The 16,567-nt window shown below is 38.6% G+C and overlaps 1 protein-coding gene across 1 annotated transcript; it reads left to right on the forward strand.

Annotated features, from left to right (window-relative positions):
- The first annotated feature begins 1,032 nt into the window (after positions 1 to 1,032).
- rhcgb (Rh family, C glycoprotein b) lies at positions 1,033 to 12,295 on the forward strand. Its single transcript, XM_031759115.2, has 11 exons — positions 1,033 to 1,413; positions 3,863 to 4,055; positions 4,672 to 4,822; positions 5,344 to 5,491; positions 5,620 to 5,786; positions 5,979 to 6,116; positions 9,693 to 9,829; positions 9,974 to 10,098; positions 10,190 to 10,263; positions 10,776 to 10,846; positions 11,167 to 12,295. The coding sequence occupies exons 1-11, from the start codon at positions 1,194 to 1,196 to the stop codon at positions 11,213 to 11,215; spliced, it is 1,473 nt and encodes a 490-aa protein (XP_031614975.2). The 5' UTR covers positions 1,033 to 1,193; the 3' UTR covers positions 11,216 to 12,295.
- Positions 12,296 to 16,567: the final 4,272 nt, after the last annotated feature.

The raw sequence follows: 16,567 nt of genomic DNA on the forward strand, positions 1-16,567 counted from the left end.
CAAAGTATTCAAACAGAGTAAGGGGGGGTTCCTATAGTCCTTTTTTGCTGGTCTATACCTGGATAAATGGGAACTTTGTGTTTAATCAGGAGAACACGTTTTTCACACATATTATTTGATGGGGATTAATTAAAGATATTTGTTTGATTTGGTCTGGATCAGAGACAGAACTACAAGCTCTAAATGACGTTTATCCCAATATTAAGCTATTGTTAGGTTATAGCAACACTATAGGAATTCCATATGTGGAAGACAACTAGAAAGGATACAGTGCACATAACCTTGCTGTAAAAATAAAGGCATTTTAATATTACTTTGAAAATACCTGAAGTTTTGGATATTTAATCCAAATTATTTGTTCCAGTTCACTGATTCTTTATTTTACCCAGCTTTTCATGCACAGCGCTAAGTGCAATAAAATGTTTTAATGTGGAGGTGAAATTGATATTGTTCTTTATAATTTGCTTGTATGAACCAGAAAAATGCACAAAAAACTGGACACTTGTTTTAACCTTGAACCCAATGATGGCTGTTTGAATCAAACCTGTCATGTGTCTTTCTAATGAGGCATAGACAGACATTATTTACAGTTCATCGAAACAGCCCTGAGCAAGGAGAGAAGAATGTCCCCTGTAGCTTTCTAGAAATAAGAAAACATAAACTGCAGGTTCTGTACAAGCTTCTATTATTATTGAAACACTTCATTTGTTTTCCACAAATTGGCTTTTTGTCCTAAGGAATTAGTTAATTTCGCTGTTATATTACATACTAAGCAAGTCTAAAGCTTAACCAACGTAATTTAGGGAACAATGTCTTTGCAGATTGTTTAGGATGTGACTAAAGATTGATTTGGTTTGATTAAAATTTCAGTGAAAACTGAAAATATGCTAAAATCAAATTTCAAAATCTAGATATCACTGAAACATGTGTCTTCACCAGAAAAGAGTCTAGCACATGTGACTTGCAATTTGTAGGGAGAGTCTGTGGGTGTGTCCTCAGAGTCCCATCTTGAATCTAAAATGCTCAGACCTTTAAAGTGTCTGTCACTTTTGCAGAGGGCAGCACAGCAGAATAATTAAGAATTCAGATATTAAGGCATTGAGATTAAAAAAAATATAACAAAAAAATATATACATATTTTTTTTTATTATTATTTTTATTTTTACAAAATCCATTTTAAGTAATTAAAAGCAATGGGAGCTTGTCAGAGCTTTAGGGAAATGTGTGATCGTGAAAAGAACACCAATGTTCGTCTGAGTCTTCCAGCCATTTGCGTTGTGTGGCAGACTGCCATGATCATCTTGTTTGGGGTTTTTATTCGTTATGATCACGAGTCGGATGCACACTGGGTAGAGCACAGAAAACATTTAAATTTAACTGACATTGAGAATGACTTCTACTTCAGATATCCAAGTAAGTAATTTCTTTATTTCTATTTTTCTTCTCCAGTAAACTCTGTAATGTATCCATTTCTATGTACAATTAGATATTTGTTCTATAATTTTATCTCTGCTAGCAAATAGTTTCCAGTGCTGTAAAAAGCTTCTGGTTGACTTACCAGTTTCATGATAGACCTCAGATTGTGCTAACCTTACAAATTACCTTCACATTGCTGACAAAGATCTGACTCCTAGGTGAATTTTCCCCAAGGATTTGACTCCTCTAAGGCCTCCTCCTGTTAAAAAAAAAAAGCTGAAAGTCCATACTTGCAACTTTTCTGGCTAAGGTGTGTCTAATTTTGATAATATATTTTGTTTAGATTATGAGATTTTAAAGATCATGTAACATGGGTGGATATATTGGATGTATGGTTGTGGAAACTCTACAACACAGCCCACAATGTCAGGCTGTCGTTGAGGCTAAGCCATCTGAGATGTGGTGTTGGATGTCAGGTGAGAAATTCTTTTCCTGACACAGGTTAGAATTGGAGACTGAAAATACCCGGTTTTAAATTCATCAGTTTTAACTGCAGGCAGTTTGGAACATCCCAGGCGTTGCTGGCTTTGTTAGTTCGAAGACCGAAAAAAAGAACTTGTGCTAAAACATTTGCAGCTTATTGTTTCACAGTGCAGTGGCACCTATTGCCCCCCACAACGTGTCAGACAGTTGCAGGGTTATGCTGTAAGTAATGCTGCTGTGCATGTTGGTATCTATGTATCCTATTTGCTAGTCATGTCAGGTACTGGCTTTCTCATGATTAAAGAACCTAAAGTTCTTCAAGTGTGTAGCTGTAAATATAATCTCTATATTTTTATATTTTTAATCTTGATTGAACTTCTAAGACCTGACAAATTGTTTTGGCTTAATTTAATGGAGGCATGTAATTCCTGACAATATATTAAATATAACTAACTTCAGTTAGATAGATATATAAATAGCCTAATTTAAAAAAAAAAGAAACCCAACTGTTGCTAGATCTACTTTAAATAATTACAATGATTTTGAGCAGGTGTTGTCCATACTTATACTACAGACCCTTCAGATTCATGAAAACTGCCAAATCATCACTGTCAACTTTTTTCTGGTCTGCCCGTGTTACTTTTAGAGACATTTCCTGCAAACCCTAGGGGTTAGCACCTGCATAAGTAACTAGATGGAACTCTGCATCATCAAAACATGTCATCATCTAATCTGCAACAGTAAATACACACAGAGTCCTTGAGTCATCTTCATGTTTTACCCCCTGTTATTTAATAAGCCATCATGACTACTGATGACGCATTGTAAAAGTAAACTGCGTGGTAGACAGAGCCCTGCAGACGACAGCTTTTCCTCTAAATTCAAGAATACACAATGTAACCTATAAAAGATCACAGGTTAATTAGTATCAGATTAAAAAAGAAAAAAAGGACAACGATGGGTGTGATTAGCATTTTTGAAATCAAAAATATCTCTGCATACGATTTTATATGATATATAGTCACATTTAAAGCTCAGTTATTCAGAGAGAACATGTACTTTAAATTGTACATACCTGGGGCAGAATCCCCCCATTGCAAGAAGGTTGTGGGTTTGAATCCACTGGCCTGCTGGAGTGGGGGGTTTGCATATGCTTCCTGTGTCTGCATGCATTCCCTCTTGGCATTTTGGCTTCCCACAGTTCAAATACATGCGTGTTAGTTTAACTGGTGATTCTAAATTGGCCTTATGTGCGAATGTGAGTTTGAATGGTTTTCTGTCTCTCTGTGTTAGACTGGCAGCATCTCTCTCCCTGTCACAGCTGGGATAGGTTCTATCCCAATCACAGCCCTGAATGGACGAGCTGAAGAAAATGAATGGATCCATAACACATGCTTACTAAGACATAAAATATAATCAAACATGGTGCACGGAAGGCTGACTTGAAGTAACTGGATTACATGTAAAGTTTCCATGTAATTTTGTTACATAAGCACAATGTAAATGTTAAATTTAATTGAATCTGGTCAAATGAAATTTACTGCACTGGGATACATTTAGATAATATCAAGCACGTTTTACATATTGTTTAATTATTTGAATAAATAAACCTTTGATTTATATATTTCACTTTTGTATTAAAAACGCTATTTGCCATGCAAATCATCCCTAAATTGTTTAAAGCCAGGTTTTTATTTTCTTTTTTATTCATTTTTTTCTAGTTTTGTCTACGTGAGCCCTCTTTTAGATTTTCTGCTCTTTCCACAATTTTTGCATCAATCCTTCAGACATTTACTTCGTTTACTCTAGTTGTGTGTTGACAGACTGTAAGTGACTATCCACAACATGAGTTTGAAAGCAAAAAAGTTATAACCACTAAGCCACCAAGCTATCCCTACTACCATTCCTTTCCTCTTTTCTACTTCTATTCTGTTCTGCTCTTCTAATCACATTTTTCTGTTAGGTTTCCAGGATGTCCATGTGATGATCTTTGTTGGATTCGGTTTCCTCATGACGTTTCTTAAGCGATACAGCTTTGGAGGAGTAGGTTTCAACTTCCTCATCGCTGCCTTTGGTCTTCAGTGGGCACTGCTGATGCAGGGCTGGTTCCACTCACTGGACTACACTGATGGGAAGATCAAAATTGGAATTGAAAAGTAATAGTTCAGTTTTATTGCTCATGATTTAAAGGAATCACTTCACACACAAAAAAAATGAAATAATGTGATTCATGTTATGAGTTCTTGTCTTTTGATTCAAATACCGAGAAATACGGTCTCTCCTATGGGAATATTTTTCCACCTGTATCCAGAAGAAAAAAAGTGTAGGTGGAGAAACCAGTCTGACAAATTGCCACAAAGATGTTTTTCAGCCACCCAAGAGTTTGTGTTTGTGGTTGGAAGGTAGACTGGAATAGGGGGTAATGGGAAATTATGCTACTTCTGACGTGCTGCCAAAAATATGATAGCTGTGTTTGTGTGTAAAATAGAGATAGAGAAAGTGATCCACATAAGGGTAACTCAAAACCTTGACCCTGTCCTGGCAGCACAGTTTCTACTGAAACACATTAAGCCGTGTTTTCTTTTTATTTGCCACCCATGTGAATCTATGTTAAGTGTATAAAATACAGCATTGTTTTAGTTCATCCATTTTGGAATAAGTGCACTCTTAGCCAAAAAAATATGATGATCTTGCACAAGGCCAGTGCAGAGAAGTAATGCTCTTTTATTTCCTTGCTTGTCCTTTACATTTTGGCTGTATTGCCTTCCTCAGCCTGATAAATGCTGATTTCTGCGTGGCCGGCTGCTTAATTGCCTATGGAGCGTTGCTGGGAAAAGTCAGTCCAGTCCAGCTAATGGTTCTGACTTTGTTTGGGATTACACTGTTTGCTGTGGAGGAATTTATCATCCTAAGTGTTATACATGTAAGTTTTAACAATCAGATTATACTTCACCAAAAATATATAATGAAAATGCTATCTAATCAGACAATACGTATAATTTCCAGTTGTAAAAACAGGAGCTCATTTAGTTCCTGTCTGTGAACGATCCAGACCTCCGCACGATGTTTAGGTGACTTTTTCACTGTCACTCTATTGAAATGCACCAACAATGTTTGCTCTCGGTTCAGCACCAGCATTTCTCCACCACAGTCAGCTTTGCAGCTGACTCGCCCCCCCCCACACACACACACAGACACACATGCCTCAGGTCCACGGCATCACAAATATCTCCGTCCATACAGTGCTTTCTTTGCTTATGTTTTCTAATTACATTGCTACGTGACAGCTTGGTAGTATTCCTGTGATCCCGTAGTACAACACTGTCAAGATATTGCAGAGGTTCATCACAACTGTGCTACAAACAGCTCAGAATCTGCTTCTCATAGCAGACTGCAGAATAGGAAATATAGTTTTTGCCTAATGCTATTCTTTTATTCCTGAAGGCCAGAGATGCTGGAGGCTCCATGGTAATTCACACATTTGGAGCCTATTATGGTCTTTCCATATCATGGATGCTCTATCGTCCTAACTTGCACCAGAGCAGTCGTCTGCAGGGCTCTGTCTACCACTCAGATGTCTTTGCAATGATTGGTAAGCTTCGTTTATTACCCACAACTGCACATGGTCATGTTTAGTATTGCTTTTGATTTATAAGAGTTTTTATCTATTTAATCTCACAAAACTCCCTGTTACTCGTGACTTATATCACTATGTCACAGGCACCCTGTTCCTGTGGATGTTCTGGCCCAGCTTCAACTCAGCTATCTGTGATCACGGGGATGGGCAGCACAGAGCCGCCATCAACACTTACCTTTGTTTGGCCTCAACTGTCCTCACCGCTGTGGCCATCTCGAGCCTCTTCCAGAAGCATGGGAAACTAGACATGGTAACAAGTTACAAACACTTATTAGATATAACCTATTATGCACATGGACATGATTATATCAACGGAGATGCATACAAACCAAAACAAGAATCTATAAAGAGTTTAACAATCCTGCGAACACATTTTTCAATAAGTGCACCCTTCAGATGATTATTTACCCAGGATACACATTTTTCTGTACCCGTTTCTCAGGTTCACATCCAGAACTCCACACTTGCTGGAGGCGTTGCAGCTGGAACAGCAGCTGAGTTCATGCTGATGCCCTATGGCAGTCTTATTGTAGGTTTCTGCTGTGGCGTCATCTCCACACTTGGATATATCTTTCTCACGGTATGATATTTATTTTCTTTTAATGCTTTCCTTCCAGCTGCTGTCAGACTTTACAACATGGTCTCTGCTGATGACCACACACGTGCAGACATTCACACACACACACACACATCGCATACACAATTGTAACTTTATCCCTGACTCCCTGATGTGCAATAGTACCAAGTGCATTTATTCCTACTATAATAAAGCATTTTATTCTATTTTGTATAGTATGTAACTCTATTTTACCTTATCCTATTCTATTGTGTTTTTCTTAAGTTTTGCTCTTAACTTGTACTTTCTGCCATGACCCCAAATTTCCCATGTGTGCGACTAATAACGAGGGTAGACCGGGGTTGTAGTTGACACTGTTGACCCTTGCATGAATTTCTGATCATTATAATCTTGTTCAACAACCCTTTCATCACTAAAGCGAAGCTTAGGATGCTGGCTCAAAATAGTTTTAATGTTTGCAATTAATTATAACAAAAATTAATTAATCATCAATGATACTCTGACACTTTGTGACCCAGATGTACCCCAATGTACAGAGACATCAGTATTTCTATAAATAAACAGCACCCAATGCCCCTTGTATTTAAAGCATGAATTTGAAGAAGTGATACATTTTACAAATTATTCTACATATGAGCAATAAAATTAAGGAAGTTGTGGTGCTTTAGTAATGTAGCTTTTGCTAAAGCCACAATAATAACAGAGAACAGATTCCATATTCCATGACTGTATTTTGAACTGATGTATTACTGATATGATTTAAAAAGTTCAGAGGTTCTTTTTATCTTTTTACAGACAAATAGTCATTTTATGTGAGATTTTCCGACAGGTAACCTGAACAATAGTGAGCAAGTCAGTGTAGATCAGTGGTAGAGCAACAATGAACTTCATCATTATCAAACTCACTCCAAACTGATCTCCATTTTAAGTCATGATGCATGATCGACCATTTAGGTAAGTAAATTTACTGGGATCTCTATTTTAAGGCTGTTAGTTTTGATCTAGTAAGTCTGTGCCTCACTCAAAGTCCCACAAGTCAGTGATGACAAATGTATACTCGTGGACTGCCAGGGGTATCAGTTTTGCAGACAGCTTATCTAAAACATACTCTCTTTCACTGGCTATTGGTGTATGGCTTAACACAAACATTCTGCCAATAAAGAAAAAAAAAATTAAATAAATTAAAAAATAACACTGTCTTTACATGTCTAGCTGTAAAAACTATTTTAATACTTGGGGGCTTGGTTGTCACACATGTCACAAGCAAGCCCAGGACCAGTGAGACAACCATCCCCAACTGACCTCTTTATAAGCATTTTAACCCATCTATCACATGGCTTTAGCTTGCCAGTGACAAATCAAAGCCATTACCTACAGCTTGTTAATAAATGTCCAGTTAAAAAAAAAAAAAAAACAAAACACACAAAAATTTTATTTGCTTTTAATTAAAAAAACAACAATACAAAAATTATTCAGACTCATCAAAATTTCAAAATACCTTTGTTTTAAGTGTTTTCCAAAAAACTGAGTAGTGCAAAATGGACATGCTGTCAAACCAAATCTGCCTTCCAATGTGACAGTAATAAGCACTGAGACAACCAATCAATGTGACAACTAACCCTGGGCATTTCTACATATGTTCATGAAAAGTTAGGAAACGTACAGTGGCTTGCAAAAGTATTCAGCCCGCTTGAACTTTTCCACATTTTGTCCCATTACAGCCACAAACATGAATCAATTTTATTGGAATTCCACGTGAAAGACCAATACAAAGTGGTGTACACGTGAGAAGTGGAACGAAAATCATTTTTTTACAAATAAATAACTGCAAAGTGGGGTGTGCGTAATTATTCAGCCCCCTTTGGTCTGAGTGCAGTCAGTTGCCCATAGACATTGCCTGATGGGTGCTAATGCCATCACAAGGGTATAAGGAAAAATAAAGTTATTTCCACACCCAGACACACTAAAGGGGGATTAAAATACCTTTGCAGAAAGACACAGCTGAAAACAGTCAAAGCAAGACAGGGGAAGTCAAACTAGACACAAGATACAGAAGACAACGAGCTATCAAAAAAAAAAAATAGTAATAACTACTGTTATGGAAATTTTACCAATAACCTGCAACACACCCAGTGAGCTCGATTTGAAGTGGTTTAATTAACACATTGCAATGTGGAGAAAACGTTCAGATCAAACACCAAACAGTTTTCTGAGGATGGACACCGCCCTGTACTCTTATACCTTTCCAAACAAAGAACATCCACAACTCTCACATGTTGGCCCATCTCACGGGGGGGCTATATCTCCTCCCTCACAGAGGGAATTATGACCTTGTTTTCTGCTTAGCTGTCACCTCCCTAAGAGCAGGACATCTGAATGTCTTCAACTTTACAACAGGGCCCCTACCTAAACATTTACATCCCTCTATAAGCAGAAGGACTCTCACTATCTACATCTCTATCTATATATTGCCTCTGGATCTTATTTTCAGGAAATATTATTATATTAATATTATTTTTCACTCATATGCTGACAACACTCAGATCTATCTTCAGCTAAAGAGAAACAGTTCTGCTTCACTAGAACCTTTATTTCAGTGTCTCGGCGAAGTTAAGGCCTGGATGGCCTCTAATTTCGTTAATTTCAACAAAAATAAAACCGACGTGATTGTTTTTGGTTGCAAAGTTGCAACTCTACAACCTCACATTTTAATTTGCACGGTTTAGAACTTTTTATCAAATTGCATGCTAAAAATTTGGGGGTTATATTTGACAAGAAGTTCACCTTTGCAAAACAGATTAGTTTAGTTGTACAGCTGTCTTTCTTTAAACTGAGGCTTTCATCCAAGGTGAGATCTTTTTTGTCTTTTAAAAATGTAGAACGGGCAAGTCATGCTTTCATCCTATCCCAACTGGACTACTGTAATTCTTTATATGTAGACATTAGTCGGAAGGCTCCAGCTGGTCCAGAATGCCGCTGCTCGTCTTTTGACACAAACGAAGAGAAATGAACATATCTCCCCTGTGCTTACCTCGCTTCACTGGCTCCCTGTACATTTTAGAATCAATGATAAAATCTTATTGGTTATAAAGCACTGAATGGACAGCCCCACAGTATCTGTCAGACCTACTGCAGCATTATATGCCCCCTAGAGCTGGTGGTGCCTAAATTGTGGAATGATTTGCCTCTTCACATTAGACAGGCTCCTACCCTCAATCTTTTTAAATCCTATCTTAAAACACATTTCTACTCACCTGCTTTTAATACTGCGTGAGAGTTATTTACTTATTTATTTGTTATTAGCTATTTGGCATTGATGTTAATTGATACTGCTATTTTATTGCGTGTTATTTTATTGCGTAATTTGTATGTTTTTACAGCACTTTGGTCAACACCACTGTTGTAATTCAAAGTGCTATATAAATAAATAAACTAAACTAAACTATCTGTTTAGCGTCTCCCTGTGATAACATCCCACAAGCATGCAAACTGGTGACAGGAGTGCTCTTACTATACTAAAGTGAGAAAGTGATATTACTATAACTATGCTTGTGTAGTAAAATCACACAAATCTTTCAGCCATTCATGGAGAAGCACCTGAAGATCCAGGACACTTGTGGAATCCACAACCTCCACGCTATGCCAGGAGTTATAGGTGGCATTGTGGGAGCTGTTACAGCTGCATCTGCATCTGTTGAAGTTTATGGCCATGAAGGGTGAGTTTTTCCTTGCCTACAAAAAGGAAACCTTCAGCTAGATATTATGGCTGTGTTTCCCTTTTCAAATAAATGGCTTAAAGAGGAAAAAACAGTTGTTGTACCTGTATTCTTGTCATTGAGCTCCCTGTTTTTTTGATAAAGGCTGGTGAACACCTTTGACTTTGAGGGTAAATTCAAAGACATGGTACCCACAACGCAGGGCGGTCACCAGGCAGCAGGCCTCTGTGTGGCGTTGTGCTTCGGTATAGGTGGAGGCATCATTGTTGGTAAGGAATCAGTTTTACAGAATATATACACATGTTAAAAACTGCTTTTCAGACAGTGATGACAATGACTTAGTTTTTCTCTTCCTATTAGGCGCTATCTTAAGGCTACCTATCTGGGGAGATCCTGCAGATGACAACTGCTTTGATGATGAGACCTACTGGGAGGTGAGAGATAAATCATAACATCCTTACATTTATGAGGATGTAAGGATTTGCAATGTAAAATCAGAAGTCAGTCGCTATTTCAGCACACAGAAACTTTTAGGATGCACAAAAAGAAAAAAGCTTTATTGATATCCCTAAGTGGCATTTTTAAGATATTTAACAAATCCTAATAAATTTCATTAAACGGTCATACCTATTTTTGAAGCACACTTTTGATCCAATGTGTATATAAATTGACAAAGAGATTTTAAATTACAGACTTGGTTTAATGCTACTTGTAGAAACATTTGTTGTTGTGTTTTCCTCATTCTGAGGCTGTTTCTCCAACCCAGCGTTAACATTTGCAAATAGTCTGCTGTCATTCACTCTTCTTCTGGTACAAAAACCCAATTTACTCTTTAACTTTTCCCCAAATTTAATAAGAAACTATGAAATCAGATATTCTGACAATAGTTGTTCATATGCTTGTTATCTTCCTGAGATCACAATGTTTGCCTTCTAATTGTCAACAGGTCCCAGAGGAGGAGGAGGAGGGCATCCCAACAGTCCTGCAGTACAACAACCACATGCGAAACAAGGATATGTAAGTGTCTTCTTCTTTTATCTGTCTAGGATTTGTGCTGTTTTCATACCAAACAAATGATGCAGTCATTGCCTTTTGTTGTTCAAGACTGTACTGCATTCAGTCTCCTCTCGATGGCAGCGCAGCACAGTTTTGGGATTATTCACACATCTTGATGTAACTCCTGCCATTGTGTGAGGAATATATTTTCAGGGTGTTGAACACAGTGTAATCAGGAAGTGAGGTGGCGGATAACATGACACCTCAGAGACACAGACGTCACAGACGTCACAGAATGTCTTCAGGCCAGATCTTGTAATTTGTGTAATTCTGTTTTCTAGCGCTGAGTCAAATTTCACCATGGAGTCGGAGTCCAGGGCTCGATCTTAATGGACCTCTGCCTTGTTTCCTTTCATTCTCCCACTGGACAAAAATGTTCATTTCATACAATCAATGACCACTTGTCAGCACCAGCTATTTTTCATACAGTGATATATCTGTCAGTATGTTATGACTGAATTGTATTTCAAAATCTCAGTTTTTGTTTGAATTAAAAACTACTATAGAGGAGTAATGTATCTTCTGCTAGCTGAACACATTATTCCGTTTAAATCAGCTGACAGTAGGTCAAACATTGCATTCAGTGCGGGGCATTACCTTGATTTGCCTCATTTCAAAGTAGGGAGACCAGTAAATTGACTTATGTAAATTCTCGTGTCGCTTGCAATAATACCTCTAAACCTGATCTAAACTACTCAAGAGAAAAGTTTTGTATTATGCTTTGGACCGTGTTGCGATGCATTTGTAGAATCTCTTATTGAACATTTCTCCTGATCCAAATCTGAAGGATTTTGGTCTGTGTGATGTAATGAACTGCAGGTTAAATCTCAGAGTACAAAACTTTTAGACAAACCTTTCTGTCAGCTTTCTTCACTGTCTCATTAGTTACATCTGAAAATGATATTTCCATTAGATGCATTTGAGTAGGTTTTTTTTTTTTTTTTTTTTTTTGTGTGTGTATCTTCAAGGAGAATTTTTACAATGAGACGGGTATTAATCTTGATACTGATTGATTTAGACCTAGGTTATCCTGTGACATTAAAGTCAATAAATGAATACATTTGGTAACGTGTTATCACCACCCTTTTATCAAGCATTACAAAGGATGATGGAAATGTAAATATCTAAGCACACATGAGGAATTTTATAAAGTTAATATGTTGTTTTTCTTCCCTTCGTGAGTACTTTTAGAGTTAGCAACAAATACATTAGTCAACACCTTTTTGATTATTGGATGACAATTTGCTAATGGTAAAATAGGCTATAGGAAAGTGTTACCAGATATGTTTATTGATATTACTGATCTGAAAATTGGTTTTGTCAGAAGTTGATATTTGTATTCTTAAACATTCTACACTGATTGTATTGATTGTAATGTAATTTTGGAAATTAAAAGTTATTAAGAAAGTGTACGATGTCCTATGCCTGCTTTGTCTGTATGTGAATAATTAAGTTTGGATATATTTAGGAATTAAATAAATGTAGCCACTTTTATGTAAATTTTTGTTTGAAGCGGTGCACTTGAAATACAAATTTAAGTGTGAGAGGGAATGTACCTCCTTCAACGGCTCCTCTTAAGTGGCGATGCAACTCAGGGTAAAGGTCGCACTCTTATTGCTCTCCCGGGACACTCTGGTGACCAAAACAAACTAGAGATCAGCCATATGATCTTGACCTCATGTCACAAAAGGGCAATATCCCTGACAGGGTTGAACATACATGCCGGAGTTAATTATTTTGAATTCATTAGGAGAATTTCTGTGAAGTCATACATATTCCATATTGGTATTATTTTTTCCACATGGATGGGTAAAAAATGCACAAGTCTGGGTTGGTTCCAAGGGATCATCCAATAAGTGTTAGATGATGCCTAGTCTGTCTAAATTGCTAAATATAGCATTGATTTGTGCATCGTCTGTCCTTCATTTTCTGATGAAGGCTGGATTCACACATGCTCTGTCTTCTGCCCACACGTCTGTGGCATTTCACTGGCTGAAGGTGGCAGCGGCAGCGGCAGCAGCAGCAGCACCAGCTCATGGCGGGAGTGTGGATGATTCCCACGCATGAGTAGCAGCAAGAAATCCATCTCCTCATCCAGTCTCTTTGCTGACAAAAGCAGGCTTAGCGCTGTTTTCTTTTGTCATCAGTAACGTGTTTGAGTAAAGGAGGTAATGTTGCCACAAGTGCTCCAATTAAACGAGATGCAGCCCTGCTGGGAAGAAAGGCTCCCCCATTGCCCCCGATACCCCCCTATAATACATACACGCACATATGTGCACACACCCACACACAAACCTGAGCTCTTTTCATGCTACCCCCATGCAGTTCCCGCCCCAACTCTCCTCATGTTTATTCATCAGCCACTTAAAGGGCAAATGCAGAGGCCTGTTAAAACTAAATCAGGCTCATTTTTAAATGATGCCACGCCGTCCCCTCTGAGGTTAAGGCAGCCGGACCTTAGGGGCTTCCCAAATTCAGCATTTAAAGAAGGTCCTTCGGCTGGACGCTGGCCACACGTTCATTCCAGAGGGCAAAGTGAGAAGTCGAGATGGGGAAAACCTTTGGGGGGCATGAAAGAGGGAGGCATGGACAGAGAACGAGGCCTCACTTTCATTGCTGATGACCCACTGCCTGCCATCCAGGCTCAATCATGATCTCTGATTGACAGGTCGAGGGAAGGAGAGGGTGGGAACAGAAGGAGCTTAGAATGAGAGCTGCACAAAACGTACTCCCATACAGGGGGCCGTGGAGATGCTCATTAATGATAAAGAACATACCAGGCAAAGCATGTTTTCTCTGCATGCCAGCAATGTTGTTTGTTGGTTGAGATTAGTTTGTAATCTCCTAAAATGTACAGAATACGCCATTGCTAAAACACAACGTGGGAGGTCGTGTTGGTGCACCTGATTGTGGACATTTAGCTTTTAGCTCTGCAACCCTAAACCCTTTTTGTTGTATTTTTCATTTCTTGATGCTCCAAATGTTTTCAGTTGGTGAAAGGTCTGAACTGCAGGCAGGCTAGTTCAGCACCTTCTGTTACAAAGCTATGCTGTTGTAATAGATGCTGTATGGCTTCTTTGCATGATGGGGCTTTAACTTGCATCTGTGGATGGCACAATGAGCTGTGTTCACTTACAAAACTTTCTGGAAGTGTTGCTGACTTCACACAGTGATTTCCATGACAGAATCGTGTATGTTTTTAATGCAATGCTGCCGGAGGGCCTGAAATTCACAGGCATCTAATACCGATTTTTGGCCTTGACCCCTTGCGGACAGAGATTTCCCCAGATTCTCTGAGTCTTTTGATATTATGTACTGTAGATGATGAGATATTAAAAGTCTCCACAATTTTACACTGAGGAAAATTACTCAGAAATTGTTTTACAATTTGTGGAAACAGGGTTTTTTACTGAAGCTCGGGCCATATTACTTGCCTCTCTAAGATGTTCTGTTCATACTCAGTCACATTACTGACTCATTGCCAGTTAACCTAATTAGTTGCAAAATGTTTCACCAGCTGTTTGTTTTTAGGAAGACTTCCCTTCTAGCCTTCGGTGGCCCCCAGCTTTTGCTGCCTTCAATATTTTTAATTAAAAAGTAAAATATCTTAGTTTAAACATTTGTTTGTGAATAAAATATGGTTATATGAGGTTTGCAAATAATTGCATTTAGTTTTCATTTACTATTTACGCAGCATAACAGCTTTTTTGAAACTGGGATTGTATTTGTTTTTGCCACTGCTCAAACCAAACAGCACAATATCGTGATTTTTTTTTTTTTATTTCTGCGTGTTCATGGGATTGTTTTATAGATATAGATACACGCCATACACACTGCAGTAAAACCTCAATGAATTCCCTTTACAGTTACAAGCACCTACAGTGGTTAGAGTAGCATTCAGGAATCTATGTTCACTCTCTTATAGAGAGAGCTGTAAAAGCCCTTTTGAAAGCAACCACGAGTCCATAAAACTGTTCATAAACTATTCAAGTCCTTAGTCTTTTCTCTCTGCGCCTAATCTGCTCACATTCTGTTTGCAGTTTCAGTGTCCCCTAAAGGTGATCTCACAGCAGGCATTTCAAAACTTTCCTGACCATTAGGATCTGGACTGTCTTTGTGATGTCTAATCCTGGGACTAATTGAGTCCTATATTTCCCACCATCACTCCTGTCCAATGTTTTCCTTTGAGGCATTTTCAGCATTTTTTAAAATTCCATTACATTTGAGAGAGAGTGGCAGAATGAGTTTGTAATTTTTCTTGCAAAAAAAAAAAAAGTTCAGTCACTTCCTGATTTTGGAAATTATCACTTGGTTGTATTAGTGGCACATGTTGTGCAAGCCCAGGTAAGGTGGACCTGGGACTGAGGTGATGCTGCCAGGCTCTCATCAAGTTCACGTCTTTACTCAAGGGTAAATGTGGCCCTTATGAGAACAGATTTTGGCCAGATTTGGCCACAATTGTATTTGGCAGGGCTATATAAAGTACTTCACAAGCAAAATATTAGTTAGATACAAACGTATCAGTACAAACAAACTATTGTTGTTTTATAACAATGTATGTATTACAGGGTATCTTGTTTTGGAAATATGACCAGTTCCTACTTTTTCACCAGCTCCTTGAGGAGGAAACATTTTCCTGATAATACTTTTTTTTAATTATTATTTTTTTTACACAGGCAAGAATACTGGACTTTAAATGTACTTGTTATTGAGTTTTCTTATAATGTTGTTTATTTAAATTATGCTAAATAATTGTCTTTGGACTATGCCCATTAGTGTTTGCAGCCTGCTCTTGAACCTCCCAGTTTTGCCCACTGTGGGTTTCTCCAGGCCTCCCCACGCCACAGAGGCTGCTTAAGTGTCCCTATCGGACCACAGTGGAGAGGAACAGCAGATTAACCATGATCCTATCCGCTCACCGCTAGCCCCTTCATACGCTCCGTTACACCAGCATTTAAAAGGAGGAGGGGACACCATTCAGGCCCGTGATATGAATCCCAGACGTGGGGACAAGAACAGAGCTTTCACCCCCGTCTCACAGCAAAGACCTCTTTCTGGCACCCTCTAATTCTGGTTGCTATGGGCTCCTGGGTTCAATGGTGGACTCCCGTTGTGAGGGGACAAAGCCTCTCAGTCATCTGGCGAGGGTTGCCAGGGGAGGCTGAATGTATGGGGAGGGACAGGCTGCCGTTGTCCCAGACAAAATGTCTCTCTTAAGGCGGCTGAGATCTGGTGATTGACAGGTGGCTACACGCTCCACTGCAGATCACCGGGGAGGTCTGGAAGGGGTCTTATAGCTGTGACCGTGAATGTGTGGTTCTGTGTCTGCAGAAGTGTGTGTCTATGGCAGATTACACTGGCAGGGAGAACACACGAGAAACTATAAAAGTGTCACCGTTGCATACCTGAAGAGGGAGCTGCTTCTGCGCCTGCATGTTCATTCACCCTATAATAATCCAATAAAGCCTGTAAAATGCATGTGACATGTTGGTGAAGTAAAAGAAATACAACAAATAAAAAAAAGTTTTGTAAGTGTTGATGGAAGCCCCAACCCATGTCCAAAATCTGCCTGCTTAATACATGTTTCTGACTTCAGGTACACTTTCTTTTAGAAAATTAAATGTAATTAAATGCTCTGTTTTATAGCTTCACAATACAGCTGTGAAAGCTGATCACTGTACA

The sequence above is a fragment of the Oreochromis aureus genome, linkage group 7 (assembly GCF_013358895.1).
Source record: "Oreochromis aureus strain Israel breed Guangdong linkage group 7, ZZ_aureus, whole genome shotgun sequence".
Taxonomy (NCBI): domain Eukaryota; kingdom Metazoa; phylum Chordata; class Actinopteri; order Cichliformes; family Cichlidae; genus Oreochromis; species Oreochromis aureus.

Coding starts and splice junctions, on each gene's coding strand:
- rhcgb (XM_031759115.2), top strand. CDS start 1,194: ATGGGAGCTTGTCAGAGCTTTAGGGAAATGTGTGATCGTGAAAAGAAC. Junction 6,117..9,692: donor TTGGATATATCTTTCTCACG/GTATGATATTTA, acceptor CAAATCTTTCAG/CCATTCATGGAGAAGCACCT. Junction 9,830..9,973: donor GAAGTTTATGGCCATGAAGG/GTGAGTTTTTCC, acceptor TTTTTGATAAAG/GCTGGTGAACACCTTTGACT.